General features: G+C 36.4%; 2 protein-coding genes across 9 annotated transcripts in view; one reads left to right on the plus strand and one right to left on the minus strand.

Moving 5' to 3' along the window:
* The window catches only part of sec16b (SEC16 homolog B, endoplasmic reticulum export factor), a 29,149-nt gene extending 16,420 nt beyond the window's left edge, over positions 1–12,729 (plus strand). For 4 of the 8 annotated variants that reach the window (XM_077198948.1, XM_077198953.1, XM_077198949.1 and 1 more), the window contains 14 exons: positions 1,585–1,666; positions 2,181–2,298; positions 2,419–2,530; positions 2,622–2,727; positions 3,101–3,238; positions 3,350–3,463; positions 4,305–4,386; positions 5,294–5,644; positions 6,525–6,553; positions 6,768–6,869; positions 6,968–7,060; positions 8,998–9,097; positions 11,918–11,967; positions 12,045–12,729. In XM_077198948.1, coding sequence (XP_077055063.1) covers positions 1,585–1,666; positions 2,181–2,298; positions 2,419–2,530; positions 2,622–2,727; positions 3,101–3,238; positions 3,350–3,463; positions 4,305–4,386; positions 5,294–5,644; positions 6,525–6,553; positions 6,768–6,869; positions 6,968–7,060; positions 8,998–9,097; positions 11,918–11,967; positions 12,045–12,053 — 1,486 coding nt within the window. In that variant the 3' untranslated portion in view covers positions 12,054–12,729. Of the gene's footprint in view, positions 1–1,584; positions 1,667–2,180; positions 2,299–2,418; positions 2,531–2,621; positions 2,728–3,100; positions 3,239–3,349; positions 3,464–4,304; positions 4,387–5,293; positions 5,778–6,524; positions 6,554–6,767; positions 6,870–6,967; positions 7,061–8,997; positions 9,098–11,917; positions 11,968–12,044 lie in introns of those variants that run through there. The other 4 variants (XM_077198951.1, XM_077198952.1, XM_077198947.1 and 1 more) reach the window with 2 other exon arrangements.
* A 964-nt stretch (positions 12,730–13,693) lies between these two features.
* On the minus strand, positions 13,694–15,230 carry znf648 (zinc finger protein 648). Its single transcript, XM_077199905.1, has one exon. The coding sequence runs from the start codon at positions 15,228–15,230 to the stop codon at positions 13,758–13,760; it is 1,473 nt and encodes a 490-aa protein (XP_077056020.1). The 3' UTR covers positions 13,694–13,757.
* Positions 15,231–21,773: the final 6,543 nt, after the last annotated feature.

Here is a 21,773-nt window from a genome sequence, read left to right on the forward strand (position 1 = left end):
ACATTCAACACTTTTAGTGTTGTTATTCTTGTTATTCAACAAGATAAAAAAATACAAAAACAAAAGTATAAGCCAGCAGACCCTCACGAACCAATGCTGGCCACACAAAACAGAAACAAAACACAAGTTCAGGCCTATTCCCCTCTCGATCTCCACTGTCATCGCTCCTCCCTTTATGCTTCCGCTCCTCCGTGAGAGATACGAGATCGGTGCGTCGCGCAGGTGGCACTTATCAGTAATCACACCACCAGCTTCGTGCCGCTCTCTCATGGCCCTCGGCCTCGTCCTGCTTGCCACAAACACGTTCTGAGCAACAAACTTAATTAGACACTATTGTTCTCTGAAATATCGAAAATGTGATACGTATCGATACTGAAATATCTGAAACCATTCCAATACACCTTTTCTGTGGTATCGATACACCAATACCAGGTGTGCATTCTCGCTCTCTTCTCTCCAACGGCGAAGTGACACACACCCGCCTCCTCTCACTCACTTGTCTCATTCACTCCAGTTAAATAGTGCTTGTATTGCACATGACTAATTCCCGCAGGTTTCACACTCACTCCAAAAGCGCGTACACCACTGAACTATATAAGTTGTGTGCACATAAAGCCGCCTCTCAAACAGCTTGTGAGTCGCAAGTACCAAAATGAGTGGCTTACCATGCGCTTAAATGGTCAGATACACACAAAATTATGTCAACATGTCCATCTTTGTGAGTATTCAGTTAAACACAGTCAGTTTTGGAACGTAAATATTTGTGAAAGATAATGTATGTTGTGTAACAGTATATTGGATCCGTGCATAAACTATTTGGGCTTTATCATACATGTGGCCCAATGCTGCGCCAGGCTCGACGTAAGTGTTTGTGGCTAGTTTCAGCCTGACGCAGTTATTATTTTCACGTCCTGCGCCACGTTGTTTAAATAGCAAATGCATTTGCGCCCATCTGTTCGCCCATGGTCTGAAACCGAACGTTCAGGGGCATTGTTGGCGGGTTGATATTTTGAGGCAACTGAAATAGACTGCGCCATTGACTTACAAAAACCTGGTCTAAAGTCAATGGCGCAGTATTTTTTTTTGTTATGTTAAAGGGCGCATTAGTAGTATGCGCCTATAGGCGGGTGCACAACGTGCATACACTCTCTTGTAAATCAAGGAACAGAAAATCACTCTCTGCTCTTGACTGAATAACTTTTGTAACTTTAATTGTAAGCATTAATCTGTGTTTAATTTTTACAAGGAAGACTATCCAGTGTTATTTTAAATTTGATTAATTTATGTTGTATTTCTTACCTGAATTTACTGCTAGACCCACCTGAAAAACATAAAGCCATGCATTTTATTTGTGCTGTTGTTTGCAATTTGTTTATTTATACGTATTTTATTACTAACTTTTTACTTTAAGAGCTAATTTTTGTTTGTATATGCTGTTAATTTATATTTTGAAAGAAAATCGAAATCTGCAAAAACCGGTATTGGTATACTCGCACACTTACAAAAAAATCAGAAATCAGAATAAACAAGAAAATTGCAATTGGTGCATCTGCAAGGCAGACTGAATATGTATGTGTTTGACAGATTTACAGGCAGTCTGGCTCCGAGTGACCCACTGCAAACTGTCTTCCAACTGCTCTCTGGGAGGATTCCAGCGGTTTCCATGGTAATCTACATTCTGTCCTGACTTTTTTAGTTTTTAGTTTATAGTTAATAAATGTCTTTTACTTTTTATTATTATTCTTTTTATTTCAATTTTAGTTTTAGTTATCAAGTTATTTTTAATTGAAAATAATAAATGTTGATCCTGTAGCAACTAGCTAAAATAAAGTAAGTAAACTTTTATAATATATTTTATTTTTAGTTAATATTTATTTTATTTCAAGTAACATTTTATTATTTTAGTTTCAGTTTAATAAAATGACTAGCTAGATTTCAAAATTTCTCTTAGGATATGTTTCAGTGAAAAAATAATAGCATATGGATTTGGAATGACATGATGGTGATAGAATCATTATTTTTCATTAAATTTAAATGTTGAATGAATTTTTCCTTTAAGCAGAAATGCAAAACAGAAACCAACAGTCACACCTCATGTAAAACCTTTACTTTTCCTCTAAATCATCTTCTTGACCTTCTCTTCTAAATGTTTTCTTTATGTTCTCCTCTCCTCTTTTCAGTCCTGGAGTTGTGAGAAGTGGGGAGAGTGGAAACCACACTTGGCTGTTATGCTGTCCAATGAGACAGCAGACCCAATCATACATCACAGGTCCATCATCACTATGGGTGATACCCTAGGTAATGTCTAGTCCAGTTTATAGAAATAACCATTCTTTTATGTTCCATTCTCTCATATTTTGGCATAATATAAAATTATTCTTAAAGTAGATCTTGATTTTAAATATGTTTTCTTCTCAGCCTCCAGGGATATGCTGTATGCCTCCCAAATCTGCTACCTCATAGCCCAATGTCCATTTGGCTGGTACAATAACAGTTCAGATCGCCTGGTGCTTCTGGGCAGCAAGCAAAGGTGAAGATTCAGTGTAAATGCTAACATATCTGAATGACCTCATTCCTGACCTGAATTTAAATGGTGTTTACATTTAATCTTTTGATTGCAGTGCACAGTTTTCCAAGTTCTGTCACAACTCTGCCATTCGCTGTACTGAACTGTTTGAGTACTGTCAAAGGCTTGGAAATGCTGAATTTATCATTCCTGCTTTTCAGGTACAGTTCACACAATATCCACATAAGTGGTTCCCAAACTTTTTAGAGTGGTGTACCCCTTGAGGCATTTAACATCCCTTTGTGTACCCCCTCTCTTCCACTTTATTTTTACAAAATTGGAAAAAAAATTACCCCTTAGGTTGATTTTTAGGGCCATTTTTGCCTTTATAAAGTTTTTTAAAGGTTTATAAATAAATAAATTTGACTTTAAAATAAAGTTATCTGTATACTGGTAACTGTCTTACCTTCTATAGGTCACTCTTTTTCACAATCTGATTACATGACTGTTTCACATTAAATGTTGATGCAAAATGGTTCAGTGGGTGATTATGTGATTTATATATTGCATAATATTGTGTTGTGCTCTGTGTAGGTGTATAAATTCCTGTATGCATGCCGGTTGCTGGAATGTGGTCTGTTTTCTCAAGCCTTCCACTACTGTGAGGTGGTGGCAAAAGCTCTGCTCAGGATAGAGGAACCCCATTTAGTGCTGCTTGGAGAGCTTATTAAAGTAACACACCTGTACATACAGTACTAAAAACTAATCCTGTAGTTTTGTTCATTTTGTGTATGCATCGAAATGTGTGTGCCTGTTTTGTGATCTGTCTGTTTGCTAACACAGATGGTGGACAGACTGAAGTTCTCTGAGGCACAGCTCAATGAGACAGGTGTCAGTCAGCCTTTTCTGGACCCTGACTGGCTGGTGCAGATTCGCTGCAGACACCAGACCATGCTGGTAAACACAATGTTTGTATACTATATATATGATAGTCGTTAGTCCACTTTAAGATTTTCAGGGTTGTCTATGGGAAGACCATATGGAACTCAGACCACACTGTCATTTTACCTTTGCATATCCTATGGTTTACTGACCGATATTAACCTAGTACTGACATCTGTCTCGGGTAATACGGTCACAAGTTGTCAGCAAAAACAGATAGTAGTTTACACCTATTTTTAAAGTGTCTCCTGTGATCACTTGCTATTGGATTTCAAGGAGACCACGATTTTAAGACCATATACAGTACATTAGTAAGTATTACTGCATGTTGATGACATGTAAAACAGCCCCCAAATTACAAATTACGTTTCCCAAATTAGTGCATTTTAATCTCATTATATATACAAAAAAATGTATATCACAAATGATAGTATATACATATGAAACTATAAGAAAACATTAAAAATGTCATATACAAATATTAATATAATTTCATGTACAATATAACCATATTAACTGAATTTCACATACATATGTGTATTCCTTACATGATTTTGATTTGTGAGTTAGCTGTCTTCCACCGTTGTCCAGGGCACATTAGGACACATTTGTATTTATACTGCAAAGGTTATGTGGTGTCAACTGTTTATGTTTACCTCTGAACTTGGATTGAGTGAAAATGTTTTGGACCCTAATCACAGCCGTATTTAGAGCTAACCCTCTGATCATTCGATATTAATGTAATACTGGGTATAAATAGGGCCTCATACATTCTGTAGAACTGGCACTTTCCTTAATGATCCATATGATGACCTTTCCACTGGTTCCACCGTCAGTGACCTATTTATTTGCTTAGGTGGGGAACTACTGTAGTGAGACATACCAGTCACCAGTCGGGGAGACTACTTGGACTCCTGAGGACAGCAACAAGTGTTCAGGTTAAAAACAAATACCAGAGATTTTTGAGTATGTGACCATCAGTGTTGGGGGTAACTTATTACAAGTAACTTGAGTTACGCAATCAGATTACTTTTTCACATTTATTGACTGACAGCTCTCCTGTCCCCATGTTGAGAGAAATAAAGTGAGGTGTTGTGTGCATTTGCATTGAACATGCATTTACTCATCTAACTTGCACAAAAACAGTCAGTATTCCTCAAAATGAATAAAAACAGTCAAATGCAATCTCAGAATTTTGTGCAAAAGTTTTATAATTAACTAGGTTAAATTACACAAATATACTTTATGTATTTAATCTCACTTTATTAACCAATGTCTTTGCTGCTGACCTACAATGATCTAATTCAACCATACTAATAAGCAAAAATGACTTTAGATTAGGTTTAGAAATAAGAGTGTTGAACTTCCTTCTCCTGTATCCTATTGTTATTTAATCAAAAACAGCAGCAGCTGAAAGGTTTGTTTGAGCGGCGCCCTCTACTGTACAGAGGTAAATATGCATTTCCTTCAGCCTTAGGCTTATTCATTTAACTTTTGATGTGAAAGGGCCTTAACAATTGGCAAAAATAGATTGTTTTAGCTGTTATTAAAAAACAAACAAACAAGTCCATGCAGGTGAGAAAAAGTAACGCAAAAGTAATGTAACGCATTACTTTCCATAAAAAGTAACTAAGTAACGTACTTAGTTACTTTTTTGGGGAGTAACACAATATTGTAATGCATTACTTTTAAAAGTAACTTTCCCCAACACTGGTGACCATGATGTTGCCCTTTGAGACACTAGGTCACAATAAAACTCAGAAAGTCTGTTAGTGTTTCCTGTAATTTCAGTTTGTCAGCATGCTGCAAAAATGTCATGTGTTTTGTCTCTTGGCTTCTCTGTAGATTTTACAGAAGACTTCCAGACAGAGGCGGTTAACCATGCTAGCACTGAAAATGAACCCTCAAATCCATCTCCATACATGATGCCACACACTGTTGGCCGGTTTCAGGAGTCTTACTCACCAGCGTGCCTCTACTCTGAAGAACAGGCTCCTAGGACTGTTGCCCCAGTGCCACTGTACCCGACCCAGCAACCGATGACACTGCCCCCTGTCTTTCCTATGGAAATGTTTGGGCCTGCACCAGTTTCAATAGACCAAAGCCACGCTAATCTTGATAGCAGCAGTAAACATGATACCTTTCACAGTCACACTGCTGCTTACACTTCGCCTCCAAAAAGCTACAGTAATACAGGTTAAGATTACTATGGAATCAGTATTTGGTTTTTGGCCTGTTTACATGACACCGTTTTCAACTAAAAACAGAAAAACTTTTTATGCATTTTGGCCATTTATTTACACGACAACGGCGTTTTGGGGGCCTGGAAATGCAAACTTTTGAAAACGTGTTTTAAAGTGCACTTTTTTTAAAACTATACCATTATCATCTCCATGTAAACTACAAAAACGTGAATTTGTGAAAACAGTGACGTCATGCACGTGTATATTGTTTCTTAACATTGTGACATCGCCAACTGCTGGCCTGACATGCCTAATACATTGTTTTTAGTCATTTGGGTGGATCCATTTAAACAGGAATCGTTTTGATAACGTTGTCGCCTGTATGCGAAAAACACATTATTCTTCATTATGCAATGAGTATGCAGTATCATTCTTCAATGATCTCTTGAAACTAATGTGTACACTACCGTTCAAAAGTTTTTTAAAGAAATTAATACTCTGATCATTACATTGATCAAAATTGACAGTAAATACATTTATTATGTATACTATGTGTAATGTTAATATTTCTATGTCGAATAAATGCTGTTAATATTAACTTTCTATTATCATAGAATCCAGAAAAAATATATCACTGTTTTCACAAAAATATTAGGCAGCACAACTGTTTTCAACATTGATAATAATAAGTAATGTTTCTTGAGTTTCAAATAATCATGTTAAATATTATTTGAATTTATAAACAGTTATTTTGATTTGTAATAATACTTCACATTTTAAAAACATTTTTTAAAAATCTTACCGACCCCAAACATTTGAACAGTTGTGTACATATTTGAAACACTGATTTTTAGTATATATTTTAATATTATTTTCAAAATTTCTTTTTTAAGGTGGTGACTTTTCTGCTGATGCAATAATGGTGAGAAAATTAAATACAAATAGATCAATTTCAGTTCCTTTTTATTTGAAAGACTGATCAACCATGGGGAAGTTGTCTCTGCGTGTTAAATAGAGATTGGAGGAAGTATTTTAACACAAAAATTACACACATCACCTCTATGCAATTTAATTGTAAACGTGTGTGTGTTTCATATGTTGGTCTGTAATTGTCAATGTTTTATTTACAATTCAAGCAGGGTGCTGCTGAAAACAACGCTGTCGTTGAGAGTGTTAATCAGTCTGGGACAAATCCAAGTGAGGACAACAATGGAGAGGCCAACACACTATCAGCTACGGTATATATTACATCAAACGTTTACACGATTCCCTGTTTACTTTTTGATCTTTTATGTATTTATTAGTATTATTATTGTATTGTTTCATTTTTGAACAGAGCTCTAAACCTGGATGGTTCAGAGGCTGGTTCAAGTCCAAGCCTAAAGAAGACCCAAAAGAACAAATCCCAGACCCCAATCCTACCACAAGGGTAGACACCTTTACATTTCCCATAAAGTGATTGTAAAATAACAGTCTAGGATAGTTTATGATAAAAGATATCAGAACAAAGTGAAAACACAGTTTTTATGACATGTTCATCCTTATTGTATAAAATGATTCACTGTTGAGCATGTGGTGGAAAAGAGGGGTAACTGTGAAACCCCAGTCTGCGTCATGTCAACCTTAAACTGCCATATTCCATTGGTAGTATTTATATAAGTAGTTCATCTTATCTTGCATGAAATCAGTATCCTTTGTTACACTCATTATGTTGGCTTGACAAAGCCAACCACCAAACTCGGGTCAGACCTGCAGACGGATCAAGTTACTATATCTTTTCTAACTGATCCAACTTATGGAACACGATAGCAACATGTTAAATCGTACTAACAACATGTTAAATCATGCTAACAAGATTTTAGCAACATGCAAATCATGTTAACAACGTGTTAAATATGTTAGCAACATGTTAAATTATGAAAACAACTTTTCTACAAAAATTTCTATCAAAAGATGCTAACAACATGCTAGCAAAATGTTAAGTTGTGATAAGCATGTAAGCAGATGTTAACAATGTGTCAAGTCATGTTAGCACAATGCTAATTCATGTTAGCAACGTGTCAAAACCATGCAAGCAACTTGTTAGCAAAATAATAACATGTTAAATCATGTGAGCAACATACTAGCTGTGTGTTAAATCATGTTTGCAAACTTGTTAAAACATGTTAGCAAACATGCTAACAACAAGTTAAATCATGTTAACAGGGCTGCCAACTTTTGAGTTTAGCTTGGCGTGAGACTACTCCAACGGGGGGGGGGGGGGGGGGGTGGTCTGCACACGCAAGGTCTCTCGCTCGCTTACCTCTGCCGTGCGCGCGGTTTGGAGCACAATATCTTTACTCTAGATTACGGGATATTTAACTAATTTGCGGTATAACTAGTCGACCGCGAGTGGCTCAACAGGTAGATATATAGATAAACTCATCTTTCAGGCATTTTACCTACCGGGTTGACACTTAAGCGTGAGAAATCGGGGGTGTGGCGTGAGAGCGTGAGAATTGGGTCAATTGCGTGTGTCTCACGCTCAATGCGTGAGAGTTGGCAGCCCTGTGTTAACAAAATAATAATCATGTTAACAACATGTTAAACATGTTAGGAATGTGTTAATTTGTGCTAGCAACATGTTAATCATGCTAACAACATGGTAAAACATGGCAACATGTTAGATCATGTTAACAACACAATAACAAAATGTGAATCATGTTAGTAAAATGCTAATCATTTTAACAACATGCTAAAACATGCTAGCAATGTATTAAAACATGCTAGCAAAATGTTAAAATATGCAAAAAAGTTTGTGTTAGCATTGTGTTAATTCATGTTAGCAATGTGCTACAATGCTAGAAATTTGCTAAAACATGTTAGCGACATTATAATAAATGCTAGCAATTTACTAATTCATGCTAGTAATGTATTAAAGCATGTTAATTCATGCTAGCATTGAGTTAAAACGTTAGCAATGTATGCTAACAATGTGTTAAACTCTAACATGTTAATCATGCTAGCAATATGTTACAACATGCTAAAAATGCTTACAACATGCTAATTCATCTCAGCAATGTCTTAAAATCTGCTACAAACATGTTAACAAAATGTAAAATAATGCTAGACACATGGTACGACATGCTAACAGCATGATTAAACATGCAAAGAAGAATATAACACTTTCAGACAAGGCTTTGTCAAGCCAACATAAATGTTTTTCCCAACAAACTTTACATTCTACATTTATCATAGTTACTTAAACCTGACAAAGCTCCTTTCCAATGGCCCTAAAAAACATTTGCACAGTGACAGTGTTAAGCTTTGTATTTTTATTGAGCCTTGTTTGCAGTCAAGTAACAAAATGTTGGTCTTTCCTATAAGGAGTCATCGGCCAACTTTCCTTTCCCTTCTCCTCCTCCACCCATCCCAAAGGCTTCAAAGCCTCAATTCAGTGGGATCAATCCATTTTCTAGGAGTGCTGGTGAGTGAAGATCATCTGTACATCTACCTGGTTTTGGCATCACTGACTCAGCAACGGAGCTTTGAGACTGTTGTACATTGAATGAGCAGTGGCTGACAGAATCAAAATGTCCTAAACCACCACAATTGTTCTGTTTGACAGCTGTTTGACAGTCATTTATAAGTTATTAGTTAATGATGAATTAATCATTTTAAAAATGTGACTATACATTCATAAATGATTAATATGTGATATGCTAACATTTTATGAATGTTTTAATTCAGTTAATTCATTTATACGTTTTTAGTTAATGATTAAATAATCATGTACAAAACATGACTATACATTCATAAATTATTAATAAGTGGTATGCTAACAATTTAAAAATGTCTTGTTAGTTAACTTAAAAAAAATAGTAAATCATGAAATAATCAAATAGATCATATTTGATTAATAAGTTATTAGTTGATATATTATTAATCACTAATAAATCACTGAAATAATTGTTATCAAAATTGATTTGTATCATTATCTCAATTCACAATGGTTAATCATGAACTGATGAAGAATAAACTATTAGTAAATGATCGGTATATTGTTTATAGATGTATAGTGAAGTTTTAATCTGGTCTGTGTTCAAAAGCACATACACGCATGCTTACATTGCAGAACAAACTACAAACGGTTCAATATCTGTTATAATTGATGTGTAAACATATGAATACATAATTTACAAAGCTTTTTGCATCCACTAATCTAAAGTGTAAACTTTTATGATTTGTAAATTTGTTGCAAACAATTTGTAGATCTCTCTTACCTGTTACAAATGATGTGTATAAGTATACAAGTCATTTATAACACTTTCTGCATCCCCTAATCTAAAGTGTAAACTACTCTATTTTTAAATCTTCGATTTAAAAAATGCAGTTTGTACATAATTTATATGTATAATTTATTTGCCATAGGCTATGCAAAGCTTTTGGTATACCTTTCAGTTACAAATATATACAAATCCCTTATTTGATATTTAAATGATAAGTATATTTTACTGTTATATAGAATTGATATCTTTGAGCCCCTACCTAACCCCTATACTAAATGTAATCACTTTTCAGCCACTTCACAAAAATAAAAAAGTAATAAAGATGAATTTATCGTGACAAATATCTTAGTTACAATATACTATGGATTATTTTAAACTCCCTACTTCACACTATAACCCTAACGATAATAATTTTTGACAATATACAGAACATAACAGGCAGATAAATGTGCAGTCACAATAATTAATTTAAAATATGACAAAAAGCAGGATAAAGAATAGGCAAGCTTCATTACCAGTGCTCTGACAGCAAAACATCATTTTGTGTGAGTTACAGAATTAAAGCTGTTAATTGCTGCAAACATTCCCCTGATCCGCATGTCCATCCTCCAAAGTGTCACCCTGCATCTCACTCAAACCATTACTTTGTAGTTTGTACTGCAATGTAAGTGCTGGTGAAGGTGTAGACAGCTGTCTTCTCTGACACACATGGAGTCTGTAAACCCTGTGCGTCTGCATGTGAGCTGCAGTCGAAGGTAAAACTGGTTCTGAGGTTCACATTATCGCTAGATCCACACACTCCACACAGAACACAAGTCTATGCTGAGGAGTGAAAGGATTTAACGTAACCCTCTGGAACCCCCTGACTGTGAGTTATTTATAAATGTTTATCCACTTGAAAACAAATACATTACTTAAAAATACAGCTTTAGCATACCTGCATGTTTGTGCTTTTGAACACAGACCAGATTACAACTTCACAATACATCAATAAACTATATACTGATCATTTACTTATTGTTTATCATTAGTTCAAGATTAACCATTGTTTATTGAAACAAGGATACTTAAACAATTTTGACAGATATTTCAGTGATTTAAAAGTTATTAATAACATATCAACTAATGACATATTACACATCTACTAATGATCTGATTATATCATGATTTACAATTTTTTAAGATAACTTACACAACACATATTTAAATCATTAGCATGCAACTTATTAATCATGAATGTAGTTGTGTTTTGTAAATAATTAGTTAAATATTAGTAAAATAATAAGTCTTTTTCAGGCAGCTTTTGGCAGAATAAACAGATTGAAACTAAAAAATGTTTTTTTTATAAAATTAAAATATTTTAATTAATTAAAATTCCATTTTATTCACTAAATATATAACGTAGTCAATAAAGTTAGAAAATCTGTGAATTTTTCTTTGTCTGGAAAAGTAAAGATTTAGTTCTGTCAAATCAATTAATAACATCTAACTTAAAAGTTGTGCATATATATATATATATATATATATATATATATATATATATATATATATATATATATAATTGTGTGTATGTTTGTGTGAATATACACACACACACACATATATATATATATATATATATATACATGCATACATACAGTGAATGGGTGTATATACACACACACACACACACACACACACACACACACACACACACACACACACATATATATATATATATATATATATATATATACTCACGTATGTTATATAAACAAAAACTTTAATGTTAATGCAATTAATTGACATCAGATTTGACAGCACTATAAAGATTAAAAAAATACATTTTAAAAATTAAAGATTACCAAAAGATGTGGAAATTTTATGACCAATAGTTGCTATTATCTGGAATATATATGTGTTATTTATGTTTGACCAACATACCTGCAGTATTTTGTACAAATTAAAGGTTTCAAAGTTTTCAAAGCTCAAACAAGAGCTGTATCAATTCTAATAGGAAATGTGTCTCTTTGTTACAGGACAAAAATTGTCTGTACCCATGAATCAGAATCAAGGGTACATGTCACAGGTAAAAATCCTGATAAATGTAAATATGTACACCATAGCTATCATGAAAATATTCAGGTTTTATTGTTTTGTTCATAGGGTCCGTAATAAAGGTCTACACTGAAGAATAATCATCAGCTGTGGAACTCAAGGATGCACTTTTGGGTTCCAGCCCAGTGATTACATGACTAAGGGATCTCTCAGGCCCACGCAGTTCCTCCAGAGGAGCGCCTGTATCTTCATATACAGTAACATCTGTGGTTACAGAAATACATTGAGGACATAGGGTACTTGAAATAATCTGTAAAGGGTCTGGTGTCCTTTCGTCTTTGAATGAAGCTGTTGAACAGCTGAAGCACAGCTCCCTATGCTGACTCTAGAGATTTGTGTTATGCCCCGTGGGGCCGGGAACATGATGGAATGGGTGCTGAGCAAAGGTGCTGCGACCCATGGAAACATGAACTTAAACTGTCCCCACAGCTGGCAATGTCAGTAAATTGTATAACACATAACACCTCCCCCACTTTCTCACCTCCGTACATGAAAAATTATTTAAATCATTTAAGTGGCTTTTCACAATTCGTATGTTTGGGATAGAGAGCCTAGTGAAGATGTGGGAAATGTTGTAAATTGGAAAATGAACAGGTGTTCCCTTAGGGCCACAGCCTTGATTTATCCCAGATGGAGAGATATTGATGTTTTAAGTTGTTTACTCATATCTCTTCCAAAACTGTATTCAAAATTGTTGTAAAACTTTCTAATAAAAATCCATTGTATTTGTGTACGTCAATGCATTTTATTAACGACTAAAATATACTTAACGGCATATAAATTACAACTAAAAATATGGAAATATGAGCCAACATTTCGTTGCAAAGCAGGAGTGGAATTTGACAAGATGAATGCCATCTTCTTTTACCATGAGTGAGCAGGTCTGGCAGCAAAGTGACAAATATTACCAGAAGTGGCACTCTTGGAATTAGGTCTCGTGTCCTCAAGATAGACATACAGACCCAACAACAGAAATAAATCACTATTCCAACAACCTCTTGTGTCTCCAAAACCACATTTCACACATAAAAATGACATGAATCCTAAATAATACTGGATTTTATTTAGTCTGTCTGGTGTGACATTTTGTAATGAAGAAAAAAGCATTTTTATTTGTAATGGTAATGACATTCATATTCAGTATTATACAACACATAATCTCATTTAAGTCAGTGATATTAGCAGCATAAAAGAAGAGGTAACAGTTTTATAATTAATTTAATTCATCATATAACATGTACCAATCTCAAAATACATGTTTCCCAGCTGCATACATTTCATACCAAAAAATAGTTCTATATCACATATTTTCAACATATCTTGAAACTTAAAATAGCACTATGCTTGTTTCACCACTGATAATTCAACATATTCCACCTTACTTTCAGTTTCTCACACACACAGAGTCTGCCTTGGTCGACAAGAGGCCATCAAGTGTTATTAACATGTTACAAATGGGTCACCAGTGTGTTTACGGTGTTGTTGTTTTTTGCTAGGAATATACACAGTGATTTATTTGAAATCCAAGCCATTCAACGGTGGTCCACCATTCCCTGCATTTAACACTTGTAAAAATAGATACGTCTTAAATTGTTTTTAAATTCTAGCTAACTATGTTATGGCTGAATTGTGATAGATAGATAGATAGATAGATAGATAGATAGATAGATAGATAGATAGATAGAAATGAAAGAAAGAAAGAAAGAAAGAAAGAAAGAAAGAAAGAAGGAAAATAACCCAGGCTAACTTACAATCTTCCAGTTACTTCATTGTGAAATGGGTAGGAGCGCAAGTTTTAGCATTAGCGTGGCTCTCCATGTGTTCTGTGAGCAGGGAATCCTGAGGGAAAGATTTACTGCACAGCCCACATACAAAGATCATTCCTTCCCCATGCTGCTTCTCATGCCTCTTGAGTGCTGCAAGGTGGCCAAATGACATATCGCACCGCTGGCAGCGGTAAGACCTCACAGCTGCGTGAATACGCTGGTGTCGAACCAGTCGGGACGCCATGGCGAATGCAACCCCACATTCTGAGCACTTGTGTGGCCTCACTCCACTGTGAACTGTGAGATGTTCGGCGAGATTGGAGGACTTAGTAAAAGCTTTGGAGCAAATCGAGCAGGTGTAGGGACGCACTCCACTGTGAATTTTCCTGTGCTCCGTCAAGCGACTGGCCAGGGCAAACGCCTTCCCACACTCCGGACAAACAAATGGCCTCTCGCCCAAATGTGTACGCTCGTGGCGGAGAAGAGACAGGGGTTTGTTGAAGGTTTGGCCGCATTGCTTGCAGAGGAACGGCTTGTTGTTGGTGTGCATGTTGCGCTCGTGTTTCCTCAGGTCAGAGGAGCGCACAAAGTCTTTGCCGCATTCCTCACAGATGTATGGCTTCTCTCCGGTGTGTGTTCGGATGTGTTTGCGGAAGTCAGAGGACCAAATGTAGCTTTTCTCACAAAACGGGCACTGGTAAGGTCTTTCGCCCGTGTGCAGCCGCTTGTGCTGCTGAAGTGTCCCCTGATGCGAGTAGGCCTTCCCACACATGTCACAAACGTGTGGTTTAAGACCGCGATGAGTATCGATGTGGCTCAACAGGTTGCTGGACTTTTTGAAAGCCCAGTTGCAGTAAGTGCACTTGTATGGACGGTTTTCCGTGCTTCCCTCCATTCCTCGCTTCTTCATGGTCGCAAACACTACCTGATTTTTTAAAACCTGCTTCTGTGAAGATTTCAGGTTGTCCGCTATGTTTCCCTCCACCTCACATTCGTCCGCCGCAGCTTCATGCTGATTTCTTGGAACCGTTGCCAGTTCACATGGAGTAGTGATATCCACCTCCTGTTTCACCTTCACGTTGGTGATGCTGGTCGCTTCCAAGCGCTCATGATTCAGTTGGAATTTATGGTCAGATCCAGACTCAGCCACCACGTCTGCTTCATCCACTCTCCTTTCCTTTCCAGAGGATCGTTCAGAACTTTTCACATGAAGGTGGCATGAAGCTTCAGTTCTTGAATTATTAGTAATCATCTTTTGGATTCTCGTCTTATTGTTGTTTCTTTCATTGCAACTGGTAGAAGTGCTGATATCCTCTTCAGTATGTAGATTAAGGCTCATTTTCATGGTGTCAGCAATGTTACTCTCCTTAGGCAGATAATGCCTCTTGCTAATGAGAATCTTTCTAATACTTCGTTTTGATATGTAGGCATTATCTTTTAAAGCTGCTGGATTCCACAGGTCATTCATATTAGCCATTGTAGTTTAGTGCATTGACCTTTATTAGCCAATAGAAATAATCTATGTTTGCAATGCCTGCCAAAAATAATTCATAAATTTAGTTGTCAGATTTATATACAGTATAATATCATTAAAAATACATTTGATCTCAATTTTTTGAAATGGTTGAAATGTAGAGACTAATACTTTAAACATCAAATAACAAAATGAAATAATTGAAATGATTATATGAACTGCATTGTACAGCAGTTTCAATTCTAAGAGGCTCTTGTTTGCCTTATTTTAAGCTACGGATTTACTCTGGACTTGAGAGTAATGATGATATCCAGTATAAATTATATTAACTGGGAGACCATCCAGTAAATCGCCTTGATCTTAGAGTTACGCAGTCCTGAGCCAGCAAAGAACAAGACTTTATTCTCAGCTGCCATAGTGCATAGTGTGCACTCCAAAGAAATGTTCAACTATTCTACACATGCAAAGAGTCTCTTACCTTGGCAGCAACAAGTCCACCAATGCTGATCTCAAAGAGAGCAATTAATGCACTTCCTCTTTATGGTGGATTTTAGGCAGACCTTTAGGATACCATAGGAGGAGCCAGAGCACAGTTACACTTCACATGGGGGAGTGCAACATATTCTGGCAGTGGTCAGCACTTTAGCAAAACCATTTGCTGTCGGGAAAGATCAGCTCAGTGACCCTTCACCCATGACAGGCGTGAGGTACAAGATATTTCCCGGGGAACAGCACATAACATACATACATATATGTGATTACAATCCACTAGGATTATATTTAACCACTATAGAGTATATAGCTTTTTTTGTTTTATAGTCTGTTGCAAAAGTATGATGCAATCATTCCCAATATTTTTAAAAGTACAAGCCATTTAAGTGATATGTGTAGGCCCATACCATACCATAACCCATACACGGAATTTGTCGTCTGCATTCAACTTATCCAAGATAGTGCACACACATAGGGAGCAGCGAGTAGTGAACACACACACACACACACACACACACACACACACACACACACACACACACACACACACACACACACACACACACACACACAAAGCAGCGGGTAGCCATTTTTGCTGTGCCGCCCAGGGAAATGCATCCAGCTTATATACTATACTATCTCTAATAGCAGTTTCTATTTCACCGTGGCATTATATATTTATTTGTTTTACATTTTCTAAGTATGTACGGCTGTTTTTGTCTGACTGAGGAGATGTGTCCATCTTTTATATTCTTTAGTTAATTTAATTAGCATCTAAATATTTCTACTAATTATTGAGTGAGAGAATTAGGAACAGGAATAACCTGCTGATGCAAGACATAACTAACAACCTGATACCTGCAGCAGTGCATACAGATCAAAAAATTAAGTCAGAGGAAATATGAGAGGAAGAGAACATGCTGTAGAGCAGCTAGTACCAGACACCTGTTTGCTGTTTAAGGTTCAATCAGTGCAAATGCACTGGCAGTGGAATCCTGACAGGGAGGTTTACTCTCTACAGCAGTGTTCTCAACCCTCACTAGAGGTCACTACAGTTTACTCTCTACAGCAGTGTTCCCAACCCTCACTAGAGGTCACTACAGATTTACGAGGGTCGTTTTCAATCCTGGTCCTGGAGACACTGCACATTTTATGTCTCTCTTTTCTGACAAATTTCAATTCCTATTGAGCTGATGATCTATATTTATTTTATTTATATATTTATTTATATATTTATTTTAGTAAGGCCTTGTCCCAAATGGCACACTTCATATGCACTTTCGGTCTTGTGGACTTACCATGGCTGCAGCGTGAGCGTGTCAGTTAAGTCCATGAGACCATAGGGTGTCCCATTTGTCATTTTAGGTTTCAGAAGAGTGCTCGTGAGCGCTTTGCGGTCGATATGTCCCCTTGATGCACACTTTTGCTGAGGCCGCACTGATGCGAGCTCTGCAGCAGACTTCTGCTTAGGGTGAGATTTGGGACAGGGCCTAAGTAAAGCCACCAGTGAAGCAACCAGTGTACCAATATTCACAAAAATGTGGACTCGTAGGAAGACTGCGAGTGCTTAGGTATCCAGTGTCCCAATATGGCGCTGACATCTTGAGTCTTGAGTCTGCACAGTAGTGAGCGCGTAGTGAGCGCAAAGTGGAGCCAGTGCATGGAGAACAGAAGCGCTTACTTGCATACATGAGCATGTGATTGTGAAAAGACTCAGTTCAGAAGTTGACATAAAGGACAGAATGCACTATTTCAGCTTTATTCACATTTCAAAACAGTCGAATCTCACTGAATTATCTGCATAGCACAAAGTCGGCAGTACATAGAACTGTACTGTCAAACCTGAAATGTAGATACTTGTCGGTTCAGAAGGAAAGTTAGGTTGTTTGCCTGGTATTCTCGTTCTCTCTGCACAGCAAACTTGAAATGCGCTGATGAAGTATGATGTCTGTGTGAACAGGCTGCTCAGTGGTATTCAAACACATGTTGACTGACAGGGAACACATGGTCCTACACCTTCCGACTAATATATATATATATATATATATATATATATATATATATATATATATATATATATACATTTAGACTGCTTAACATAGTGATTGCTATAAGGATATGAGGAGACTTTCAACCATCATAACAAAAAATGTTTCGGTAGAGAATCACCTATTGCACATTTAACTGAAAGCAACTTGCACTGATATATCTTAAAATATATCAGTGAATTTTTTTTGTCTTAAGATGCACACCAGTATTTTTTTTTTTCTAAGGCACGTTTATAAAAGCTACTTAAATGTCCGAATTGAACTAAGGCCAAATCCTGGCTTAGTCTAAGCCCCGTCTGTGAAACCAGGCCTATAACTTGCAATTTTGAGTTTATATCTCACAATTCTGAGAAAAGAAGTCAGAATTGTGGGATATAAACTCGCAATTGCGTGTTATAAAGACAATCCGAGATATAAACTTGCATTTCTGACTATTTTCTCTCAGAATTGCGAGTTTAGGGTCGGTAAAATTTGTTTTTTTATGCTCACTAAGACTGCATTTATGCGATCAAAAATACAGGGAAAATAGACAGTAATATTGTGAAATATTATTACAAATTAACAATTTTCTATTGTAATATATTTTAAAATGTAATTTAATTTGGTGTTTAAGAAACATTGCTTTTTATCAATGTTAAAAAAAGTTGTGCGCTTAGTCCACTAATGGTTTTTGTGTAAACCGTGATACCTTTTTTAAGGATTCCTCGATGAATGGAATTGGTTCAAAAGAACAGAAGTTATTTGAAATAGAAATATTTTGTAACATTATAAATGTCTTTGTCACTTTCGATCAATTGAATGCTTCTTCCTGAATAAAAGTATTAATTTCTTTAATAAAATTAAGGAAATTTCTTTTTGAACGGAAGTGCGTGTGTGTGTGTGTAACCCTAACCCTAACAATTACACACACACACACACACACACACACACACACAGACACAGACACAGACACAGACACAGACACACACACACACACACACACACACACACAGACACACACACACACACACACACCATGCCGACCTTGACCTATAGTAAGTACATGTTACTTGACGTCCATTCTTTTTTTATTACTTAATATGTAGCCATTCTTTTTTCTCTCCCCTAAAACGGTTTAGACTTGCTGATTCACATGATGTAGGATAAGCAGACATGGTGGTCGGTCCCTGAACAGCATACATGTTGTTATATTATAATCCTGGTCAGCGATGTGTTTGTTTTGACCATCAGAGTGTGATCCTCGCTTTAATGTTCTTCTTCTTCTACTAATTAGTTAGGTTTAAGAGTTAATGATACCACCATGAGTTACTCTCAACAGCCTTAACATAACTGTGTTGCCATAAGTGTTTTGATGACAAACCAATGTAATGTTTTATGGCAGAGTATGATGGATAACATAAAGGGGTGACTGGGGTTAGATGGCCATGGGTTAATTTCTGGTTCATTATTAATTGTCACACAAGGCAACATATATCCTGGAACAAAATATTTTGCAGCAGTGCATGTAAAATTAGCTAGCACATTAATAGTTGCTAACAGACACCCTAGCTCCTAAGATGACACAAAACCTTTTAAAATGCACTTGTTGTACATGCATGTCATCGTGTTAATATAATACTTGAACTACTTGCTTGCCTTTTCAGCAGTCCATTAAAAGCACCAGAAGCTTCAACAACAGCTGCAATTTGCTGTCGCCCATGCTGAGCTGAGAGGATATGCACAGTTGAAATAAGTGTTATCAATTACAGAAACTGGCCAACCAAAAGCATGTCATTACTTTCAGATTTTCCAGAAAATAAACAATTAGTCCAAGAGCAATTTCAGCTAATTGAATTTAACTCACTGAGCCAGTTTAAAATATCATTCTGCTTTAAACAGGAGAAATGGCAACATGCCAGCTTTGCACATTCCTATTACATAAATCGTTTAGTAAAACATGATATAGTTTAGAATACTTTTTGAAAATATAATTACATTAATTATAAAGACAAATGATTCATAAGTATTAAAAAAACATCAATCAAAACAAACATATAATATTGTGTGAAAATTAAAATGAAATCAAAACAATAAGAACAGATAAATTAAAACATATGCCTATGTGTATTTGTCATTTATTTTCGCAGCCTTTCTGCTGTTTGAATCATCTTTTTTTTCATTTTAGCATTGTTTAGAATCACATGGATCTGCTTTTTTCCCCTCAAGTTTGTATGTTTTTGAATGCCAGAATAAACATTTAGGTTATAAGGAGGAGGTCCTGTTCAGTAAAAAGAGGACATTCTGTTCTCTTCGCTCACACTCAGTCCTGGCTTTTGTTTGTAATTACATTCAAACTAATGGTGTAAACAACCTGGTATACCACTTGTGTCCAGCAGAGGTCGATATTATCAAATTAATAGTACTGTAGGCAATGTTTCAGAGGGCTTGGAGAGATGTAGCCTACAGTACAGTAGAAGCATCTTAATATCTTATAAAACATAAATAAACACACGCACACGCACACACACTTGTAAAATATGGTGCATGAAAGACAAGAAATGTTTGATTCATTTAAAGCTGCAGTAGGGAGTTTTGAGAAAATGTTGACTTAGCCTGAAAATTTGAAGAAGCACAACTTACAGGTCCAACCCCCTTGCTCTCTGCTGCGCTACAGCCCTCCCTCCACAGCTCCTCCCCCACAGCGGAGCCTGCCGTGAACGCGCAGGCTAGTAAGCAGGACCACCGATGACGGCGGATTATAAACAGTTATGGAACATTCACTAATAGGGACGAAACATCAACAATATGCTTTACATTGACTATGGCCTGCCCATACTTTGACTACAAACTTGATCCTCAAATCTTTATGTATTTTGCAAACATGTAACTTTATAAGGTTGCACTCTTTCTATAAGTTATAGCTACTAAGATAACGTTAAAGGATTAGTTCACTTAAAAAAAAAAAAACGTTTGCTGATAATTTACTCACCCCCATGTCATCCAAGATGTCCATGTCTTTCTTTCTTCAGTCGAAAAGAAAATAAGTTTTTTGATGAAAACATTCCAGGCCTTTTCTCCATATAATGGACTTCAATAGGACACAAACGTTTCAAGGACCAAATGACAGTTTCAGCGCAGCTTCAAAGGGTTTTAAACGATACCAGACGATGAATAAGGGTCTTATATAGCGAAACAATCGGACATTTCTAAAAATAAATAAAAAACTTTAAGTTTTATAAGCACAAGTGCTCACCTTGCTCTGTTCTGTGATGCACGTTCGTGATCCTGTTCGAACTCGTTCATCCAAATGAACAAATCTTTTTTCGAGTCATTTCGTTCGTTGAATGAACGAAATGACTCCGAAAAAGACTCGTTCAAAATGAACAAATCTTTTTTCGACTCATTTCGTTCGTTGAATGAACGAAATGACTCGAAAAAAGATTCGTTCATTTGGATGAACGAGTTTGAACAGGAGAGTCACGAACGATGGTACGCGCTCGCGCTGTGCAAGAGAGTGGTGATCAGCGCGTACACGAGCGTGATTGACACTGCTAAGACATTCCTCCGGGCTCTGATTGGTTGTTTCTGACGGGGAGCGGTGTATTTATGCAAATGGCAGTAGGACCACAGGGAGGAGCCAGAGGAGCTTGATTTTTTTCACAGATTATCTGTCTCATATTCTACTTTCAGGACATAATGACAATTTTAACAAATATTTGTTTACAAAAGCTACCTACTGGAGCTTTAACTGGCGATGGTACTGACCTCGTGTTACAGCCATCCCCGTTAATAGTGTAGGCTACTCCACACATGTGATGCTATGTTAGTTTTTTCCCCCCATCATGGCAAATTGTGGAGCGGAAATTATTGAGTAGTGCTACTTTTGGAAATGGTTTTAGTTTTTAGTTTTTTTGCAGTTACCCAAACAATGTAACCCAACCTGAACGTAATTTATGGAGGAGATGAATGGGATACCGCCAAAGTTCACCCTAAAGTGAAAGATCTGACATAATTTACT

Source organism: Siphateles boraxobius, unplaced genomic scaffold, assembly GCF_051911475.1.
Source record: "Siphateles boraxobius isolate OS27281-9 unplaced genomic scaffold, OSU_SipBor_1 41, whole genome shotgun sequence".
Lineage (NCBI taxonomy): Eukaryota > Metazoa > Chordata > Actinopteri > Cypriniformes > Leuciscidae > Siphateles > Siphateles boraxobius.